This window comes from Theropithecus gelada, chromosome 13, assembly GCF_003255815.1.
Source record: "Theropithecus gelada isolate Dixy chromosome 13, Tgel_1.0, whole genome shotgun sequence".
NCBI lineage: Eukaryota > Metazoa > Chordata > Mammalia > Primates > Cercopithecidae > Theropithecus > Theropithecus gelada.
In genome coordinates this window covers 60,088,387-60,111,716 of record NC_037681.1, presented here as the reverse complement: position 1 = coordinate 60,111,716, position 23,330 = coordinate 60,088,387, and the positions used below count along the sequence as shown (strand labels likewise).

Here is a 23,330-nt window from a genome sequence, read left to right as displayed (position 1 = left end):
CTCCACTCCACTTTCCTGTATGCATCTCAGGAAGAGGTCATAGAGATCTCTTACACTTCCCATAAGTTCTGCGTGGAGTCCAACAGAGCTGGGCACACGGAGTCAAGAAAACCTGAATGAAACTGAATTCTGCCATACGTTGAGTTCTACCAACTTAAGAGTCAGTTCATCGCAAATTACCCCAAGTAGCGATTACCTATGTAGCAAGTTATTTCTGATAATGCTGCATTTTCATTGGCAGCAATCTAATTAATGCAAGGTATGTGAAAGGAGTATGGAAGGATTAATAAGGCATCACCTCTGCATTCTGAAAGTTCAAAATCTAATGGTCCTTCCTGAAGATCCATGGGGAGAAAGGTGGTCTCTCCTCCATTCTTCTCTGAGGCTCTCCCTTCCTTTCCACTTCTCCCCTGCCTAGCTGATACTCTTCAGCCAGCTGGTGGCCCCCAGAGAGAGAGAGAGAGAGAGAGAGAGAGGTTCCTGAGTCCTGAGCTCGGTCCTTACTACTGCCGGCAGCATCTTCAAAAAAGTGAATAAATTACTGGTTTCCTGACAAGCCCTGCATGCAACTACTTTCCTTATAAAATATTAAAAGGTTTTCTGCCAATATTCATAATTAGAAGATACCACGATATCACAGAATTATAGGGCTAGAAGGGATATTTTCACATCAGGACAGAAGTAAATTTATGCTACCATCCCCACAATCATCAACCTAATTTCCTACCCTAAAATCTTCATGGTGCCAGCTGGTAAGATGCAATTAGGGTAATGGGGCCCATTCTTTTGATCACCATTTTTTAACGTCCTTAAAAGACTGAAAGGAGTGGAAGTTGCTTCACCCTGTTTAGCCTGCTTGATAAATAATGTAACTACAACACCCAAAGGCATGAACATTGATTTTTTTTCCCCTACTCCTTCAAAAGGTGGCCTGCCCATCCTTCTGATCTCTTTGGTCTTCCTTCAAATGCTTCATGCTAGTTTTCACACAGATTACTCAAAAAGCCATTCCTATATTGTCCTAACTGACTGGCAGAACTAACAGAGAGAAACAAACTCTTACACACACACACACACACACACACACACACACACACACACACATAATGCAATTCCTAAATCCCAAAAGCATCCAATCTGAAAGCATCCAATCTGAAAGACTGAAGCAATTTCTTTAGTGGCAAATCCTGGCCTGGTCTGACATAGGCTATTCTAGTTCTTACTGATCCCATTTAGTGTGAATATTCATGTGTTTAGCTGCAGGAATGTTAATGTATTTGATTTCAAGATGCCACCCCAGATCTTGCTGAGGGTGTTAAATAACACAGGATATACGCACCGTGTTATCTTCTAAAATAAATTTTTTTTAATCCTGAATTACAAAACATACCTGGCCCCCAAGGTTATAGAAAAAGTATCATGGACCTGTAGTTTCAGGTCATAATCAACGGATAATCTAGATAATTCAATACACCTACCATGGCGGAGTCTTTTTTTTTTTTTTTTTTTTTTTTTGGATTCATTGAAACAAAAGAATGAATAACCAGTGTGGGTGGGTGTTAACTGTCCCTGGAGCTCTGCTAGGGCTGCCTGGACTCTGTCTTCTCTGTCTCTGCTGTCAGGAAGGGAGTGTTTCATGCTGTGTGTGATCTTCCAGTTGGCCACTCAAGGCGCAGCCTGTGAAGGTGAATGAATTTGGTGAGCAGTGAGACCCCCACCAAGGGAGGCCCAAGCTTTATCCATTTTTTAAGACTCCTAGTGAATTAAAAAAATACTAAAAATCCTACAACAGAGACCTAAAAAAGTGTTTAAAAATGTTTGCACTGAATAACCTTTTAAAACATTTGTAACTTAAATTATAATAAGTATATTTATTATATCCATCAAATAGAATGCATCACTTAATAATATAGGTGGAAATATTCATTCACAGTACACTGAAAGCAGTATAGTCTAGTAATGGGCAGAAGCCTAAAGCTGGAAGATGAGAGTCTTATCCCCTCAATCGCCTGTGTATGCTTCTGTGCCTGTGTGTGTGTAACCTCAGAGGGTGTGACATCCAAAGTCTAAATTGAAGGCCCATGGGGGATGTGCAGGCTGGCCCTGGCCCTCTGGGAGGACCCTTGCATGGCCCCAGGGAAGAGGAAAGGGGGCGAGACCTGGCTCCAGATGTGCATCGACAGTCAGCAGGGCTGCTGTGTCACATGTGGTAATCAAGACCTGTCTGTGCAATCAATAAGGCAGAAGGAGAAAGATTGTTCCAACGTTTCCATTTTAACCGCCCAACCTGTCACATGGTTGATGTTCTTCATTTGAAAGTTTAGCTAATAAGTTCAGGCAGAGAATGAAGATGGCAGAGCATTAGAAGGGGCTAAGTTTAGCATCAAAACTCTGTGGGAAGGATGCTGAGTTGAGTGGCTAAAGACACTCTGCTTAATTAAAATAGATTCTTTTAACTCTTTTTTTGCTCTCATCTCCTGCATATGAACGCTCTACAGCTAATTTATCTCATGCAATAGATTGACGTGGTGGTCTCAGTGTTTGCAAAGGAAATTTCAAGGCATTATTTGTAGTAACAAAAACAAAACAAACCCCCCTGAATCCCATAGCAACAGAACAGGTGAATCCAGCATAGCATATCCACTCCATGGAAAAACATGTTTCTCCTCTCCCCCTCTTCCATCCCCTCCCCTTTTCTTCTCCTTCCTTTTCCTTTCTTCTTTGCTTACAATGAAGCAAATACATGACAAGATTTGGTCCAGAATAAGGGAAATATTGAAAAAAGGTTGTTTTGTTTTCAGGTGATGAGGTCTGTAAGTGGATTCCCCCTTAATTTCAATAATGCTGTTTGGGCAACCGAAACTAAACAAAACAACAGAACAATGTTAACAGTGTTAGGTTGTATCTATCAGTCCTTCAGAACTGGTCATCAAACTTCAAGTTTATTATTTGGGTTTTTGATGTTGTTGTTGGTGGTGGTGGTGGTGGTGGTTTCTGTTGTGGGTATTGCTTTGCTTGTTTTGATGTTGCCTAACAATTACATAGGAGCTTCCCATGCTCGATCCTGAGGACTCCTGAGCTCCTCTGGTCCAGAGGTACAATCCACACATGGACCCAAAATAAGGGTTGAGAACAGGAAGAGGTGGAGCTGGCCCAGGAAACTCCTGCCTCTCCTCTGTGCCCACCTGCCATTGAACCTTCAACTTCCTTTCATTTAAAACCAGACTGGCCCCTCAGTCTCCCAAGGAGCACTCAGTAGGCTTTCATGGCCTTGCAATTTATTTTAGTTCTAGCAATTGTTAGAATCTTTAGTTCTAACAAAAGTTCTAACAAATCCCCTGACAAGAGGAGTGGTATGGGGCCTTTCTAGGGTTGGGAGGCAACACATCTGTACCTCTTCGATATTTATGGAGACAAGAGTCAGAGAAATGGGGGCTTAAATAAAGAGGGAGAAGAAAACAGGTGAGATTTTTAAATTATCATTAAGCCCCAGCAGAAGCATAAAGGAATCCTCCGTGCAGTGCGGTCTTCTATGATTCTTTGCTGCCCTTGTCTGCCTTACTCTATAATTTGGATTTTAAATGCATCCCTTGGGCAAGAACCCAGTGGCTGGTCTTGAGGGTCCAAATCCGCCTCTAAAACCTCAGAAACTAACATTTTAGCCTCCCTGTGCTACAGTCCTGGTGGCCACTGTGTATTCACCAAAATCCAGAAAACCTAAATTGGTTTTCTGCTCAGAACTAGGCAAGATCCATGTGACTTCTGAATGTTCCAGGACGCTGGTGATGATGCCCCACATTCCAGATCACTGCCAATGGTAGCACCATTTCGTGGAGTGGGACAGGGACGAGTGGGAGTTAGAAGGAAGGATCCCTGCCTGTGAAGTGGGTTCCTTAAGGCTGCAGGGTGGTTGACCGTGCCAGAGGGCAAAGCACCCCTGATCTGTCAGCCCTCAGAGACAGTCAGCCAGCAAACAGTGGTAACCCTGGTGGGGTGTGGCCGCCTCCTGTTAACACAGGCGTAATTAGGTGACCCATTACAGTGAGAAGTGCTAGAAAATCTAGGCGTGGTCACTTGAATAACAGAATTCCAGGCAAGTGGAAATAAGCCTATTTAAAATGGCTCTCTATCTAGGGGAATATTCATTCTGTTGCTGAGTATACTTCGTGAAACTGTTAATGCCCAGTTAATTTGGCATTCACTAATCATTAATACAGGAGTTTTCTGTGAAGGAGGAGAAGAAAGGAAAGATTTCTTCCCTGAAGCTACCGTCGGTCAGTCTTAGCCGCCGACTCAGCACCTGGCACCTTTTTTGGACAAAACTACCCTTTAGCTGTTAGTCAAAAACATCCTAGCCCTGTCTCCACACCCCCACCCTTTCCAATCCCTTGTTTAAAAATCAAGTCACTCCTTTGCTTCAAACCTTCTAGGGGCATCTGTCACCCTTAGCTTCAAATCCAAGCTCTCCACCATGACCGACAAAGCCCTGAAGCTTTGGCCACTGCCCACTTCCCCCACCTCATGTGATACTATCCTGTCCCTCACTCCCTCCAGTCCCACTGGCCGTTTCTCTCCGGTTTGGCACTAGTGGTTTCCTCAGTCTGCTGCGCTCTTCCCACCATCGGCTGCTTCTCAGGAATTAGCTCAGACATCGCCACCTCAGCAAGATCTTCCCTGAGTCCCTATTTCACCCTGTTTCTTTTCTTCACAGCTTTTATCACCACCACAAATCATTGTTTATGTCTCTCCACAATAAAAATGAACAAGGATTTTGCCTGCCTTATTCATTGTGTGTCTTTAGCACTCACAGCAGTGCCTCGTACATAGTAAGTCCTCAAAGGATATCTGTGGAGTGAAATGAATGAGTGTTGTGTATGTAAAAATGACAACATCACTAAAGCATGACCTTTGAATTGACATCCAGCCAGGGGATGGGTTGCGATGATCTATCCCCCTCTGTCTTTGAGGGCACCTCATAAGCAATGGCCCATGTTTGCCAAGAGTCCAGGTCAGGGTTTGGGGCACAGTATGAAATAAGGAACAGAAAACGGGGCGTGGTGGCTCATGCCTGTAATCCCAGCACTTTGGGAGGCTGAGGAGGGGGGATCACCTGAGGTCAGGAGTTCAAGACCAGCCTGGCCAGCATGGTGAAACACTACCAAAACTACAAAAATTAGCCAGGTGTGGTGGCACATGCCTGTAGTCCCAGCTATGCAGGAGGCTGAGGCAGGAGAATCACTTGAACCCAGGAGACAGAGATTGCGGTGGATCAAGATCGCACCACTACACTCCAGCCTGGGTGACAGAGTGAGACTCCATCTCAAAAAAAGAAAGAAGAGCAAAAAAACAGACTGGGCTCATTTTAGAGATTAAACCCAAGACACTTCCATCTAACCTACTAACAGGCCACAATGGGGATATGGAGGATGCATTTTTCACACCATTGTTTTCCTTAAATTCTGTATTTTCCAGCAAAGCCAAAATGACCTTCTGGTTGCTTTTCTAACGGTGAAAACAAAATTAACAGGGAGATAACAAAGCGACACTAGCTAGCCGCATGCAGAGCAGCCTTCACCTTGGCCGGGGCAGACGGCCTGAGACGTGCAGCCTACCTGTCATGAGGAACAGGAGTCCAGCCACGTGCTGGGTCAAGCTCTCCTCCCAGAAGAAACTGACCGTGGCCACAATGCAGCCGCAGAGAAGGACGGCTACAGCCATGCCCAGGAAGCCAGCAGTGATTCTTCTTAAATCTAATCTCAAAACAGACACAGACATTCACAATCAGAATTCAGGAAAGTCATTAAGAATTAGAGAATTAGGGCTTTGTATACCTTGTGAAAATTAGTAAGTTACATGGACAGGCTTAGAGCCTACGGGGCAAGGAGGCTTAGGGAATACTCTTCCCAGGCATTCCATAAGAGGACTAATGGGGTGTAACCAATGGAGGGTCAGACTCTACCCTCTCTGAGTCCATGGAGAAGTCCACACCAAGTGGAGAATAGAGGACAAGCCCAGGATAGACCTGAGTAACAGACGTCAAATGACTTAAACCAAGAGTGAGGTGGGTTTGAGAAATATCTGTTAGCCTTAACAGAGCAACAGAAATGTAGGTTAACCAAAAACCACCTGTACCCCAAAAACTATTGAAATTTTAAAAAGGAAAAAAAAAAAGAAACATAGGTTACCCCCATGGTAGTGACTGTACTTAACCTAGCTTTGGAGAAAGAGCCTAAAAAAGCTATTGTGAAATAGGGTTTTATCTGATCACCACAGATACCAATTATTTACTTCTTCATTTACATCTACTCCTGCCTATTTTCAAAAATGATTTGAGAAAGTGAAGGTAATTGTGGTGACTGGAACAGTGGTGCAAAGTGCACACAGGATACATGTGCTCATAAACACCCTTTCCTCTGAAACATCTGCTCATAAATGCCTTCACCCCTAAAGCATAGATCCCACAACCTGGGCATCCATTTACCCAGGTGAAGGAGGTACTATTCCAATAGGATGAGTCTCCACCATACAGTGGCCCAACTGTCAAGTCTGGCCTATTGCAAAAACACAATTGTGATTACTGAGCCAGAAATCTAGCTCTTTCCCCACCTCCCTGGCAAAACCAAGAGGCAGGCTGACTACATGTACCTGGACACACATTGCCTCCAACTACTAAACCGGCACTTACCTTGCCTACCTTCCAGCTATTTTACTTTTTCTATTTTCTTCCTTGCTTTTAAAAAAATACTTTTTAATCTTTTTTATTTACCTTACAGCTCCATCTCAAAGGATTTTTTTAACAAATCTAACTTTAAAAATTGTTAGCTAAATTTCAATCATCCTTCTTAAAACAACACATCCCAAGCATACATCTGCTGCCCCCAAGGCCAGGTAACAGGTGTGGGCAAATGCACGTGGATCATGCACACCTGTGTACACATGGGGCCAAGACAAGGTGCACATCACACTGTTTGAAGTGTGGGCTGCTCTGCTAAAGTGAAAGTGCCCATGCAGCCATCACTTTATTGTGTGGCTCCTGGGCATTAGGGGTGGCTTCATCGAGGATGGATTACAGTAGCTTCCAGTCTTGCTCTTAGCATCTTAGCCACAGAGAGACCATCCCTTTTTTAAAGGGGGATTTCTCATTTCCAGTTCAGAGCATCCAAATTAAAAGACAGTATTTCTGCCTAGAAGAAGAAATGTGGACACCAATGAACAAGGGGCCAGGGGCAGTGATAATATGAAGATGCTGAGTTTAATGTTAAGAGTATAAGTAGTTTTTGAGACATCCACATCTGAGCAGGGGAAATGTAGTAATGGTTCAGTCACTATTATCTTACAGCCTACCAAATTTCCTGCGGTTTGAGTAATAGTCTATTTTCTGTGACTCTGAAAAGGCACAAGGTTCAGATATAATCCACATGGGATTTGCATTACTACCAGTCATGTTAAGCTTACACAGTAAATGTGCTACAAATCACCAAGTGTGACTTTCTTAGAAATAGACATGCATGTGACTGCTGAAAGCATCTTTCCATGAGAACTCCAAGAAGGATTAAAAGAAGAATCTTCAAATATTGCTTGCTGGGCAATCACAGGCTACAAACTATTAAAGAGCTAAGGTTCTTTTTCAGGCTCCTATGATGATCTTTTCTTCCCTGACCTCAGCCAGTAACTACATAGCTCTCTGGAAAGATGATTAAGTCTTAAAGTTGCCCATCATAATATGTATAATATTAGACCACTGCTCTGGCAATATCAGAAGAGCTTCCATTTATATGTTTGAGATTCAGAACAGAGCCTTTTAATCCTCAGAGAGATTGACTTACAGAATAAGACTCTGATTAGTTCTCTACAGTGGCTTTGGCCACCACACAAGATCCTGAAGTCCTCATTACTTATTTCATTGGAAAATGACAATGTCAATCTCTGATGGGGGCAAAGACCAAAAAAATCACTTTAGTTTTTTGTTTTGGGGAGCTATCTATCATCAGGCAGCTTAAAGCAACAGTTTTTAGGTAAATATCAGCCCTCTTTAGTTTCACACTGCGTGATCCTTTCTAGAGTTTCACATTTTCCTGACAGTGAAAAAGAGTAGCTCCTTTCATTGAGATGTAGACACCCTCTGAGAAAATTATGACATACACTCATAAAGGTATTTTAGCAGAAATACAAAGGTTGCAGATAAACACAGTAGCTAAAATAAATATTGTATATACAAAACAAAAATAAGAGCCCTAACATATAATCTCCTTGGTTTACTAAGACAAGGGATACAGCAGGTCCTTACACCCAACGACTCGGCAAACAAAAGATTCAGTAGGCAGCTGTGGACAGATGCCACCAGGGCAGACTATCTCACAAGACCTCATACCAGGTTTCCACACATTTTATTTTTAAGCAAACTGTGTCCACAGCATAGGGAAATGATCCTCTGAGTCTCTGACTACATCTGATTGGGCCCAGAGGCTTACAGAGGATAAGAACAACATCCTGCTGTCTAGATGTGAGAGGGGTGGTCGGAATTTTGTTCAGAAAGACACCATTTCCTCTCTGAACCTGTCCTGGAAATACTTACGAAGCAGGTGCCACTCATCTTGCTGTATGGTCTTGGTTAAATTAAAAGGAATGTTTCGTAAGCGGATGGGCTGAGAAAAGTGGTACTTGATGGCCGTGCATCGCTGCGCAATACCTTGAAGGAAATAAGAAACGCGATTTACGAGTCTGCTTATTTGTAACAGAATTCTGAGACCTGAGGCAGAATACTGTAACCTAACCTGGGTTGAATGGGAGATGAGATAAGAATCTCTTGATTCAGAGCAATGAAAACCTAAAACAGAAAATAATGTTTAAAATCAGGTTTCATTTTTTAATGTATTAAATTGTATAAGGATCTGTACTCCCCTAATTGTTTTCCGATACGGAGTTTGTTTTACCTAAACACAAAACTCCTCAAGGAGAAATGGCCTAAAAGTACACAGATGGTTGGGAAAATCAGCTTAGAATTTTAAATTAGCACAGATAAATCACATATCTGAATCTGATCCAGTCTCAAACTCTCAAATGGGTAGCCTCATGAAGTTCATTACGAAGTGTGTTATTTGGAAACCAGAAGACATTTTTCCATAAAGATAACCTTCCACATGGTTTAGGTGGTGATTATATCTCCAGATAACCCTCAAAAGCCTATTTAACCCTAGTGCGGCTGATATAATTCCTTAATAAAATTATACTGACCTGAATTCTAGATCTTGAGAAAAAGGGTAATACTGAAAGTAGAAACAAGAAAGAAAATAATTTTCCTCCCCTATCTGGTTGTATGGCCAGCTCCAGGCACAATATTTTGACATGGGCAGGTGTACACATTGGTTAATCTAGTAACTCTCTACCTCCTCACACCCACCTCACACACCCATGTTTTACTGCATAAATCAACATGGGTCCATTATTCTCTTCTCCTAAAGGCTTCTGAATTTCATGAAAAGTATCTACTCTGTCTTAAAATTTATAAAACTTATAAAATGTTCTTCTCTCACTTTAAATCATCTTGGCCAGTTGTTTGGATAAATGCAATCTGATTAAACTAATTTTTTAAAAAGCATGAGTGACTGTTAGTCCTTTAACACTGCCAGCTGTTTAAAAAATATTCATAGATGCAAATAAATTTCTGATTGGTGGAATCTTAGTGTGTATAAAAGTGAAATTTTAAAAAGATTATACAGTGAAGGGAAGAGATTAATATTTGTGCACAATTTGCATCATGAACCTCAGTCCCTCCTGTGAATGTACCTACAGGATCATCTTCCCTAAGGAGTTTCTCAAATATTAGTGTACATAAGAATCACCTAGATGACTCGTCAAAAATGTAAACTCCTGGACTCTACCCCAGATATACTGAATCAAAAGTTTTGAGATGGAGCCAGGAAGCTGAATTTTAACAAGCATCCCAAGTAATTCTGATGCAGGCAGTCTTTGAATCTCCCTTTGAGAAAAACTACCCAAACTATCTCTGATTTTTGGAAGCTTTTTTTTTTTTAATGAAACCACACATTTTCTCAAAATTCAAAGTTCTTTTTTTTTTTTTTTAATTTGTTTTGTCAACATGAGCCCAATGGCAGTGGCTGTGAGGTCTAAGACATTAAAGGTAGGTGTTTACTTATAAGTTAGCTGTTTATAAGTCAGGAAATGCCTGTGCTTCCAAAGGGAAAACAATATAGTATGAGAACAATGACAGATAAAGGACCACAAACGTAGTAATAGCTTACATTTGTATTCTTCAGAACTATCATTCCATTTGAGACTGACCTTGAGGCTCTGTAAGCAGGAAGTGAAAGCTACGGCAGAGTTGAAGGCATACTCAACACGCACACAACAAACCCCATTGGCAAAGACTGGAAGGTTTATTGGTTTTAGCAGGCTAAGAACATTTCTGTACAATTAGTTTACCACTAAGCTAATCAAGCAGAGACTTAAGGGCCCTCCTATGACAAAGAATACAGACTTCATAGGATTCATTCAGGAAAGCCACTAAAGAAACAACAGCAACAACAATAAAAACAATAATCAACCCTGGAGAGGGACAAGAATCTCATTTCAGAGCTGCCATAGTACGTTATTTCAAATTCCCAGTTTTCAACAAAAAAAGTACAAGACATGCAAAGAACAAGAAAAAAGAAGCAGTCAATAGGAGCTGTCACTGAGGGATCCCAAATATTGGACTTACCTTACAAAGATTTTAAATCAGCTATGTTAAATATGTTCAAAGAAGTAAAGAAAACCTATCCAAATAACTAAAGGAAAGGACAAGAGTGCTGTTTCACTAAATAGAGAACATTAGCAACATGACAGAAATATTCTTGAAAAGAAAAAAATAGAAATTCTGGAGTTGAAAAGTATAATAACTGAAAAGAAAAATGCATCAAATAGACTTAAAAGAAGTTTTGAGGAGGTAGAAAAAAGCAACAAACTTGAAGACAGGTCTATTGAAATTATCCAATCTGAGAAAAATAAAGAAAAAAGGATGATTTTAAAAATGGTCAGGGCCTCAGAGACCTGTGAGGCACCATCACAAGCATAATGAGAGCTGCAGAAAGGAGGAGAGAAGGAAGATCAAAAAAGAATATTTGAAGAAATAACTGCCAAAAACTTCCCAAATTTGATTAAAAACATGAATCTGCATTTCTAAGAAGTTCAAGGAACTACAAATAAGATAAATTCAGAGACCCACACCCAGATAGAGCATAATCAAACTGTTGAAAGCCAAAGACAGAGAATCTTGAAAGCAGCAAGAAAAAAGCAAATTATCATATACACACAAAAAAAATCTTTGAAACACAATCAGCTGATTTCTCATCAGAAATCATGGAGGCCAGAAGGGAATAGGATGACATATTCAAAATACAGAAATAAGAAAACTGTCAACCAAGAATCCTATAGGCATCAAAGTTATCCTTCAGAAATAAAGAAAAAATAATAAAATATTCCCAGCTAAACAAAAACTGAGAGACCTGGCCTAAAAATAATCAGACCTGGCCTAAAAATAAATACTAAAGGGAGTCTTTCAGGGTGAAATGAAGGATAATAACTGAACTCATATTTAAAAAATAAAGAGCACATATAAAGTTTACAACATAGGTTACCATAAAAGACAGTATAAATGTATTTTTGTTTGCAGCTTTTTTTCTCCTATCTGATTTAAAAGACATAAAGCAATAATTATAAATCTCTGTTGATCAGCATACAATGTATAAACATGTAATTTGTATGACAATAATAGTACAGAGGAGGAGAGTGGGGATAAAACTATATAGAAGCAAAGTTTTTATATACTATTGAAATTCAATTGGTATTAATCCAAATTAATATAAATTAAGATGTCACTTGTAATCCACAGGGCAACAACTAAGAAAATAACAAAAAAAATGTAGTAAATGAAACAATGACAACAAAAAGAATTTAAAAGCTATGTTAGAAAACATGTATTTGACACAAAAGAAAACATTAATGAAGAAACAGGAAAAAAATGCATATGTCATATAGAAAACAAATAGACAAATGGCATATATAAATCCTATCTTACCAAAAATTATACTAAATATACATATATACTCCAATAAAAAGGCAGAGATTGGCATTGTAGATAAAACAACATAATCCAACTATACAATGTCTACAAGAGACACAGTTTAAATTCAAAGACACAAATAGGTTGAAATTTTAAAGGATGGAAAAAGATATACCATGAAAACTGTAACTGAAAGACAGATGAAATGGCTATACTAATATCAGACAAAACAGAATTTAAGACAAAAATTGTTACTAGAGAGAAAGAAAGATATTTTATAATGATAACTGGGTTTATCCATCAAGAAGATATAGTAATCATAAACATATACTAACCAGTAGAGCCCCAAAATACATGCAGTACCAAAAACTGACAGAATTGAAGGGAGAAATAGACAATTCAATAATAATATTTGGAGGCACCAATACTTCTCTTTCAATAATAGTAAAACAACTAGATAGAAGAACAACAAAAAACGGAAGACTTGAACAACATTATAAACCAACTAGATACAAGTGACATCTATGAACACTCCATCCAACAACAGCAAAATACACATTCTTCTCAAGTGCACATAGAATATTCTCTAGGATAGACCATATGTAGGCAATAAAATAAATCTCAATAAATTTAAAAACATTAAAGTCATACAAAGTAAGTTCTCTCACCACAATGCAATGAAATTAGAAATAAATAATAAAATAAAATTCTGGAAATTCACAAATTTGTGGAAATTAAGTAATACACTCCTAAATAACTGATAAGGTAAAGAAGAAATCACTAGAGCAAATTAGAAAACATTTTGAAATTAATAAAAACAAAATTACAACATACCAAAATTTATGTGATGCAGCTAAAGCAATGTTTTGAGGGAAATTTATAGCTGTAAATGCCTACATTAAAAAAAGATCTCACCTGGCACAGTAGCTCATGCCTGTAATCCCAACACTAGAGAAACTGAGGTGGAAGCGTCACTTGAACCCAGGAGTTCAGGATCAGCCTGGGCAACACAGTGAGATCCTGTCTCTACAAAAAATAAACAAAATTAGCCAGGCATGATGGCATGCACCTGTAGTCCTAACTACTCAGGAGGCTGAGGTAGGAGGATTGCTTAAGCCCAGGAGATGTAGGCTGCAGTGAGCTGAAATTGCACCATTGCACTCCAGCCTGGGGGACAGAGTGAGACTATCTCAAAACAAAAATAAAACCAAAAAGATCTCAAATCAGTATCCTAACTCTCCACCCTAAAAAAACTAGAAAAAGAAGAGCACACTAAGGAAAGAGATTATAAAACTAGGGTGGAAATACATAAAATGAAGAATTAAAAATTGAGAACGTAAACAAAACCAAAATTTGGCTATGCCCGTAATCCCAGCACTTTGGGAGTCTGAAGCAGATGGATCACTTGAGGCCAGCAGTTCAAGACCAGCCAGGCCAACAGAGGGAAACCCCATCTCTAATCTCTACTAAAAGTGCAAAAAATTAGCCAGGCATGGTGGCACATGTCTGTAATCCCAGCTAATCAGGAGGCTGAGGCACAAAGACTGTTGGAACCTGGGAGGCGGAGGTTGCAGTGAGCCAAGATGGTGCCACTGCACTCCAGCATGGGCAATGCAGCAAGATTTTGTCTCCAAAAAAACAAAACAAAACAACAACAACAACAACAACAAAAATCAGAAATGAAACAGAGGCTATTACTAACAATCTTAGAGAAATATAGAGAAGCCTAAGAGAACACAGTGAAAAATTACATGCCAACAAATTACATAAAACAGATAAAATGGCATATACCCAGAAATATAAAACTCCAAGACAACTGAGTCAAGAAGAAACAGAAAATCTGAACACATCTATAACAAGTAAAGAAACTGATTTAGTAATTAACTTAGTAAAAACTTGCCACAAAGAAAAGTCCATGACCAGATGGCTTCACTGGTAAATTTAACCAAATGTTTAAGGAAGAATTAACAATCCTTCATAGACTCTTCAAAACAACAACAACAACAACAACAAACAACAGAAAATGAAGGGACCTTCGTACTTCTTTCTATGAGGCCAGTAATTACCCTGATACGAAAAACCAAAGATACCACAAGAAAAGGAAAATACATACTATTCCTTATGAATAGATATGCAAAATTCCTCAGCAAAATATTAGCAAACCGAATTCAGCAACATTTGAAAAGGGTTGTACGTCATGATCCAGTGGGATTTATCTCAGGAATGCAAGATTGTTTCAACATGTTAAAATCAATTAATACAACATACCATATCAACAGAATAAAGGTCAGAAACCACCTGATCATCTCAAAGACGCAGAAAAAGTATTTGACACAATGCATTTGCTACTCATCAACAACCCTCTGAGCTAAATATAAAAGGTATTATTAACCACACTAAATGAGTAAAAAAATCTGAAGCTCAGAGTTAAGTAACTAGCCTGAGGCTATTACTCAGTTGTAAACAAGCTTTAACATAAATGCTGTTACCCAAACTTTATATATTAACGACTACTACTCAGAAAAGTTAGCAGTCCTTAGTTTTCTAGACATGCATCCTAATTTTGTGGACAGTTAAGCTCGAGTTACTAGATGTACTGTCAATTTGAAATAAAAAACAATCTTTCCAATTTAGCACCAACATATGCTCTTTTGGAAACAAAGTTGATTCTTAATTGAAGGAGATTGGATTGGCTACATAGCTGACTCAGTGGCTTCATCCTACCTGCCTCTCACAGAAGCTGCTTAAATGCTGGAGAGAGGGTGTGAACTGGGGAGAAACTATTTTCTCAGACTCACAGGAGCTGGCCTTAGAACAGCTTCTGTGCCAGGGAAACGTGTGGTCCCTTTTAAATCACTGCAAATATACTCAAGACCCATCTCCTCCTCTGCTCCTTGCTTGTAATGGGCAGGATCCCAGTGGGCAAGAAGAGTAACAGGAAGGAGGTGGCAGCTGGCCCAGGGTTCTCCTGCTTCCTCTGCATGTGCCAGGAATGAGGTAAGTAGTGCACACATCACCAAATCGCCTTTCCTTCTCCATGGGGCTCTCAGGCTAAATTTAAAGTGCCAAGAATTCTGAAATGAGAAGAGAAAGAGGGTAGGGAAAATGATGAGGTCTGGGCTGACAGTAACAAGCAGTACTCAAGGACTCCAAAGAGTGGGGGTCTGGTAGCAAGCCCAGAGCTCCACAGCTGAGTTTGCAAGAAAATGTTCTATGGTCCAGGTGTTCCACTCCCTTGGAAGATGATTAGAGACTTCAGGCAGAATTAGAAGAGAAAGTGGGAATGAAAGACAGCTCAGCACCAGTGTCAGAGACCTGCCATTAGCTGTTTTATGTCCTTGTTCTTAAACACTTGTTCCACTGTCGTAGCAGAAAGTCAGATAGATTTGAAGAGGAAAGCAATATTATTAAGGTTTGCCTCCCTACAGCACACACATTAATTTGACAAAATGAAACCACAAAAATCTTACAGGAAAAGACCTGTAGTTGCTTGACAGAACAAATCAAGCAACCAAAAACAAATTAGGTCTTTTTGATAAAAAGACAAGCATACACATATACATAGATGGTGGTAAAGATGGAAGTTCCATGCAGTGTTAAGGAATAATTTATACTGTTAAAATCCACAAGGAGGCATTAGATTCCAATTTTTTCAAAGTCATACATGCAAACTTTGAAATTAACTGGCTCTCTGGGTTTAGAGAGCAATGAATCTGGCTCTCTGAAAAGGAACACAAAAAGCATGAGCTCATAGCACCAGATGGCATCACACAATGGGGGGAAGAAACATGCAGAGGATTGAAAAGAACAAGTTGTGGTTTATATTTAGTGATTAATTAGCTTCTTAAAGGGCCAAGTAGAGCCACTTTAATGATGATAGAAACCATAGAATAAGATATATAAGTATGTTGCACAGGGGGTTAGAAATGGAGCTTTTGCCTGGTGAATTTCTGTTGTTTCCAATACTGAGTTCCAAGCTAAGTCAGAGAAACCCCTACTCAAGGTTAAATGAGGGAGAAACATGAAAGATGCTATAAACAGTCATTACTATCAATCAATAATGAGGCGGGCAGTATACATGATGGTTAAAGACCTTGCAGTCAGACAGACTTGGGTTTGAGTCCTAGTTGTGTGACTTGTGGCAAATTACTGAAGCTCGCTGAGCCTTGGTTCCCTCGTCTGTAAAAGAGGGGAAATAATGGCAGACACCTCACTGAGTTATGGTGAGGAATGAAAGAGGTAATTCAGGACTTAGCATAGGACGTGTGGCCCACTGTAAGCACTGGATAATGTCAGCCTTGGATTATGAGTTCTCTCATGGCACCCGCCCAATTTGACATACAGAACCACTGCCACACACCAGGAGTCTGCACCTTAAATGGTCATCAGAGATTAACCCAAATGTACAGAGAAATAACCAGACAGGCAGCAACAGCTTCCTGAACAATGGCCCGACCAATAGCTCTCGTGTTTCCTCTCCATTCTCGCCGCTTCAGAACAAGACTCCCATCACCTCACTCCTGAAGAATTTGCTAACTGAACTCCTTGCTCAACCCTCAACCTACCCTGCATGCCACTGCTAGATAAATCTGCTGTATGAAGTTTTGGGGCCTCTGGAGTCTCAGTTGTCCATCAGTAAAATGCAATATGAAAACCTTTAGCCAGGCGCGGTGGCTCACGCCTGTAATCCCAGCACTTTGGGAGGCCGAGGCGGGCGGATCACGAGGTCAGGAGATCGAGACCATCCTGGCTAACACGGTGAAACCCCGTCTCTACTGAAAATACAAAACATTAGCCATGTGTGGTGGTGCGCGCCTGTAGTCCCAGCTCCTCGGAGGCTGAGGCAGGAGAATGGCGTGAACCCGGGAGGCGGAGCTTGCAATGAGCCGAGATCGCGCCACTGCACTCCAGCCTGGGCGACGACAAAGCGAGACTCCGTCTCAAAAAAGAAAAAAGAAAAAAGAAAACCTTTAAGATGTTTGTTACATCTACCTGCCTTTTACAGTATCATTAACTTAATATGTGGCTTTAAATTGATTACTATAAGCAAGAAACAGTTTCACTTGCTATGATATAATTATGTATTTGTTTTAAAATTATCTATTTATTTTAAAATAAAGTGTCTGATACACATAAGTACTATATAATTGTTTATTTAAATGTTTTAATGCTTTGCCATTGTGTCAACTTCCATACTGACAAACAGAAGATGCGAAAATCACACACAATCCCTCAGAACATAAGACTGGGGTTTTCATTGTCTGACTCTGTCCAGGAACATACAAGTAGGTTCCTCCTGAGTCAAATTCAGACTCTAGACCCCTATCATCTATCCCCAGCTCCAACTTCACTTACACTTACCTGTGACTGTTCCCAGGGGCTACTTCCCTCCCTCCCCAAATTGTCCCCTGGCAATATCATGCCCGTCTCTGTGACCATCCTAGCCTATATCACTAACTTTAGAGCAGTCCAAAAACCACTCATCCCTCCAGGCTCACTGCCTTCGAAAAGCCTTCCCCAAATACTGCAGACCACATAGCTCACTCTCTTTGCTGGCTCTATGTTGACGTTAGAGACTGAGCCTCACCATCTCACTCTTGATTACTCAGTCTTTGTCACTGCCACATAGATCAGAAAGTCTGCCTCTTCATTAATGTCCCAAGTTTCTTAAGCAGGGAGGCTGTGACTTTTTCTGGATATACATCATTTAAGAGAGATGTCTGAAACAGTTGATGACAATAGCAGCATAACTAATGCTTAAGGTTCTCTAGCAGAGAGAGTTAATAACAGGCTATACCATTTCCTAAACATTTCAAAGGCAACTTGGAATTCTTCAGCTGGCCCTTGAGCAGAAAAATAAAGAATTATTTCCCCAGCACACATCTCAGTTTGAAAAGAAAAATCAATGGTGGGGTCATAAGACAGGGTAGCAACCATGTTCTGGTCAGAGATTTAATTTCAGAGCAAAGCAGGGGCTAAAGCAGACAAAAGAAAATGCTTTCCTTATCACCTCCTGTATTGGGTATAAACAGTTAAACTTGTTAAAATAAATAAACTAAATACAGTAAGTTTAGGAGCTTAACACTGACTTTTAGAGCCTCAAATGGCTAACCCAGTCCCAAAGGCAAAGTTCTTGAGGGCAAACCTTTCATCACGTCTACAGAACTGAAAGGAGAAAGATACTAATTAGTAAATCTAAGCAGCTCTGTCTGGTAGAAATATAATGCAAGTCGTAAGAATTTTAAATGTTCTAATGGTCATATTTAAAAATTGGTGAGATTAATTTTAATATTTTTAAATTTAACATGCAATCAATACTTTGAAAGTTGCTAATGAGATATTTTATATACTTTTTCATACTAAGTCTTCCAAATCTAAATCTGATATTTTCTACTTATAGCACATCTCTTTTCAGACAAGCATCATTTCAAATGCTCAATAGTCTCATGTGGCTTCCATCCTAGAGAGGGGAGGTTACCAGATGAAAATGAGTAAGACTCCAACCAAAGTAAAAGCAACTGGGAGCAAGCATGTTTGATACAGAAAGGGCCTGAAAGGTGAGAGGTTATTCTTTGTTTAGATCCTCTGTCTACTATATACTATATCTGGTTCTGCCATAATTGTTTCTTATTATTAATGGAGACTCAACTTCTTGGTAACTAAGAAATTTTATCTGTGTTCATTCTATATTCTCTCTGGAGTAAGACAGGCTGGATTTGCATTTTGGCTTCACTATTCACTATCTGTGAGCCCCTGGCAAGCTATTTAACCTCTCTGAGCACCAATACGTAGACAATGACAGTTCATCTGTCTCAAAGGAGGATTAAATGAAATAATAATATAATATTATTAGTGTTAGCTTTAATTATTATTATTATTACTATTGCTACTTTATTTATCTGAACAAATCCAGGCAAGACTTAAAGGCAAGACTCAGGTGAGTTCCTTGAACTGCAAACACATGATCTGTAGGGGCCAAAGAGGAAGAGTCCAACAACAAGTCAGACAGATTCAACCCATTTCAGAGACAGTAAACATCATCACAGAAGTTAAAAAAAAAAGGTGGCTGAGGAGTAAACCAGAAATAATAGTGTTCAAAAAGGCATGATCTTGTGCAAAAGTGGAATCTGTCATTGGGTTAGACTGACCACGGGCTTGCTGAATTAATTTTTAAATCTCCTTTAATGTAGTTATTATATTGTATCTATAATAAAAAGTAACATAGTAGTAATAAAAGTAATAGAGTGGTCACACAATCTCATATTATTGTCACGAGGATCAAATGAGATAATACATATAAACTGTCCTAACACAGTGCCTAGCCCATAATTGATGCTTAATAACTGTTAGTGTCCATCTAGTCCCTCTCCCCTCCCCCTTTACAGGCAGGACCAGTAAAGTGTGACCTAGGGACTATAGTACTTGTAATTTCATCCTCATCTCCAGCATTTAGGAGAAAAAAAAAGTGGCCAACTATCAATCACTTTCTTTCTCCAATTTTTCTTATTGTGGTAAAATACATATAACATAAAATCTACCATCTTAACCATATTTATTGTATATATTTAAGGTATAAAACTTGATGATTTAATACCTGTATATACTATGAAATAATCACCACAATCAAGCTAATTAATATATCCATCACACCACATAGTTACCCTTTGTGGGTATGTGTAGTGAGAACCCTTAAGTTGCACCCTCTTAGCAAATTTCAAGTCTATAATACAATATTGTTATCTATCCACCATGCTGTAAATAAATCTCCAGAATCTATGCATCTTGCATAGCCGAAACTTTGTACTCCTTGACCAACATCTATCTTCCCATTCCCCCTGCCCCTGGTTATCACCATTCTACACTCTGGTAACCACCATTCTATTCTCTGCTTTTATAAGTCTGAATATTTTAGATTCCACATATAAGTGAGATCATGCAGTATTTGTCTTTCTGTAACTGGCTAATTTCACTTAGCATGTCTTCCAGGTTCATTCATGTCACATATGACGGCATTTCCTTCTTTTTAAGGCTGAATAATATTCTATTATATACATATATATGTATTTTTTAGCCAAGAAGCAACATAAATAATATTCCATTATATATGTATATATGCTTTAGCCAAGAAGCAACCTAAAGGTCTATCTACAGAAGAATGGATAAAGGAAATTTTTTATGTACACATATATAAAACATTTATATAGATATATTAAATATTTTCTTTATCCTTTCATCTGTAGATGGACCTTTAGGTTGCTTCTTGGCTATTGTGAATATTTGGCTACTGTGAATAATGCTGTAAAGAATATGGGAGTGTAGACATTTATTCGAGATCCTGATTTTAATCCCCTTGGATAAATACCCAGAAGTGGGATTTCCAGGTCATATGTTAGTTTTATTTTTAATTTTTTAAGGAACCTCCATATTGTTTTCTATAATGGTTGTACCAATTTATATTCCCACTAACAGTGTACCAGAGTTCTCTTTTCTCCATATGCTTGCCAACACTTTTGTTTTGTTTTGTTTTGTTTTGTTTTGTTTCGTTTCATTTTGTTTTGTTTTAACAACAGGCACTCTAAAAAGTATTCTTAGTTGCCAGATTTCTTTTTCTTTCAGCACTTTGAATATATTGCCCCATGCTTTCCTGGTCTGCAGGAGTCCGCTAAGAAATCCATGGGTAGTCTTACAAGGATTCCCTTGTACGTAATGAGTTGATTCCCTTTTGCTGCTTTCAAAATTCTCTTTGTCTTTGACTTTCAACAGTTAGATTATGATACGTCTCAGTGAAGATCTATTGATGTTCAGCCTATTAAGGGTTCTTTGAGCATTGTGGATCTGGATGTTCACTGCCCTCCTCAGATTTGGGAAGTTTTCTGTCACTATTTCTTTAAATAAGATTTCTGTCCCTTTCTTCTTTCTTTGCTCCTTCTGGAATTTTGTCTGATACTGTCCCATATGTCACAGATACATTCTTCATTTCTTCATTCTTTTGTTTGTTTCTCCCTCTTACTGAATCACTTCAATTGATCTGTTTTCAAGTTCACCGATTCTTTCTTCTGTTTGAGTCTGCTATTGAGGCTCTCTATAGAATTTTCAGTTTAGCCACTGTATCTTCAGCTTCAGAATTTCTGTTTGGTTCTTTGTATGATTTTTATCTCTACTGAACTTACCATTTTGTTCAGTATTGTATTACTGATTTCATTTAGTTGTCTCTGTTCTCTTGCAGTTTACTGAGCTTCTTTAAGACAACTATTTTGAATTCTCTATCAGGCAATTCATAGATATTCACCTCTTTGGGGCCAGCTACTGGGACTTTATTTTTTTCCTTTATTAGTGTTAAGTTTCCTTGATGCTTCATTTTCCTTGAAAGCTTGTGTTGCTGTTTTCACATTTGAAGAAGCAGTCTCCTCCTCCTGTCTTTACTGACTGGTATAGGGAGAGAATGATGTTCATATCTATGGACACACTTGCCCCACTTCTTTCGTCCCCTCTTGCAGGCAGTGGGGGGCATCTTAGTATTGTTGGCCTTCTCTCAATTCCGCTTTAGGGCACTGGCCTTTGCTTAATCAACACTTCAGGTCACTGCCCTTTATTTTCCCCAGGGCAGTGTCCTGTAGTGTTCACATTTGTACACCTTCTCTGCATCCCAGGGTTGAGCTAGGTGCTGATATTCACATGCTGTCTGAAACAGCATGTACACACCATTTCAGAAGCTTGTGTACACCATCTTTTGCGGGGGCACATGACAGCCAGTTGCGGGGGCACATGACTGCAGGTGAGGCATCCCATGGGGTTCATGGGTGGGCCCCTTGGTGGAGTTCACAGGCAGTTAATAGGCTCTATGGCCATATGTTGAGATCTATGCAATGGTTTTTGTGAGCTCCTGCCTCTTTTCCCTGCTCCTAGCTCCCCTGGACTATTCAAACATGCCAATCCCCTTAGTGATCTAGGGGTGGGGCAAGGCAGAAATGAGCATCTTGGACAACGTCCTGTGAGGCTGTGGAAATCAGATAGTCACTACACTCTCTTTACTCCACTGGATAAATCATAGGCCAAGGTGGACTCTCTTGGCATTGAGCTGTGCCACCTTGAGAAAGGCGTGACATAGGTAAAGTGAGACTGTTCTTATTATCCTCTTCAAGGTATCTATTCTCAGATTTTTTTCTCAAATGGGGTTCTAGAATCTCTCCATTGGACTCCTTAGTTACCACAGGGGTATTCTTACCATGGATAATTGTCAAAATCAATGTTTTTGTGTGACTTTGAGGGTTGGAACCTCCTATACTTTCATTTGCTGACATCACTGTTTCTTAACCAATTTTAAGTGCACAGTTCTGTGAATTAAATACATTCATATTGTGGTGCACCCATCACCACCATCCAGCTCCAGAGCTCTTTTCATCTTGAAAACAAAAACTCTGTACCCATTAAACAAAAACTCCTTATTGGCTCCTCTCCAGCTCCTAGCAACCACCATTCTGTTTCCATGTCAATCATTACCTTTTGCATTCAAAAGTCAATCCTTTTATTTACTCTTTCTTTCACTCATTCATTCAACAAACATTTATTTAGCACAGGCCTTTTAGACAGAAGATCTACTTTCTGAGTCTAGAGTATGGTGCCATAAAAACTAAAAACTAACAAAATGAAACTAAACTAGAACTCTGAAATGGGGAGGGAGAAGGGGAGGAAGAGATCTCCTACTTGCCACATGATGATCCATAAACATTAACGGCTTTAGCAATTTCCCAAATACTCAGAAAAGAGCAACTTACTGGAGAAAGGCTGCACATTTTAGCATGGGTTGGCAGTGTTCCAGAGCAAATTATCCTTAAAAACAATACACTGTTGGTCCCTTCCAGGTGTCTTGATAGAATCCTTCATATTGAGCTACACTTTGAAAAGTTTATTTCCTTTATGAAAATGAACTCTGGATCAAGCTGAATTGACTAATCACTACTGTATACGGTGAATAGGAAAGTGGCATTTGGTACAGCTAATTTATAAAAATATAGACAAGGGCAATAGCTCTGCTCAGAGTGTGAAAAAAATTAAACATATTTGCTACCATGAAGAATGTTTTCATGTCCCCTTCACCAGATGGGCTGCGGGATTTATGATGGGATATGTTATAGATACATATCAAGATAAATGGAAACTAGGAGCCCCTTTCAAGCTGGACTCAGGATCTACAGAGAGAATCTGTTCTATAGCTGGCTTGTTAATTGATAGAGTTGTATTTCTGAATTTTTATAGATTATTGAAATCA

At 39.4% G+C, this 23,330-nt stretch overlaps 1 protein-coding gene across 3 annotated transcripts in view; it reads right to left on the bottom strand.

The window, feature by feature from the left end:
• The window catches only part of TMEM178A (transmembrane protein 178A), a 52,120-nt gene that overhangs the window by 4,901 nt on the left and 23,889 nt on the right, over positions 1-23,330 (bottom strand). For 2 of the 3 annotated variants that reach the window (XM_025355052.1, XM_025355053.1), the window contains exons 2-3: positions 8,576-8,689; positions 5,613-5,750 (exon numbers count right to left, since the gene is read on the bottom strand). In XM_025355052.1, coding sequence (XP_025210837.1) covers positions 5,613-5,750; positions 8,576-8,689 — 252 coding nt within the window. Of the gene's footprint in view, positions 1-5,612; positions 5,751-8,575; positions 8,690-14,785; positions 14,966-23,330 lie in introns of those variants that run through there. The other variant, XM_025355054.1, reaches the window with a different exon arrangement.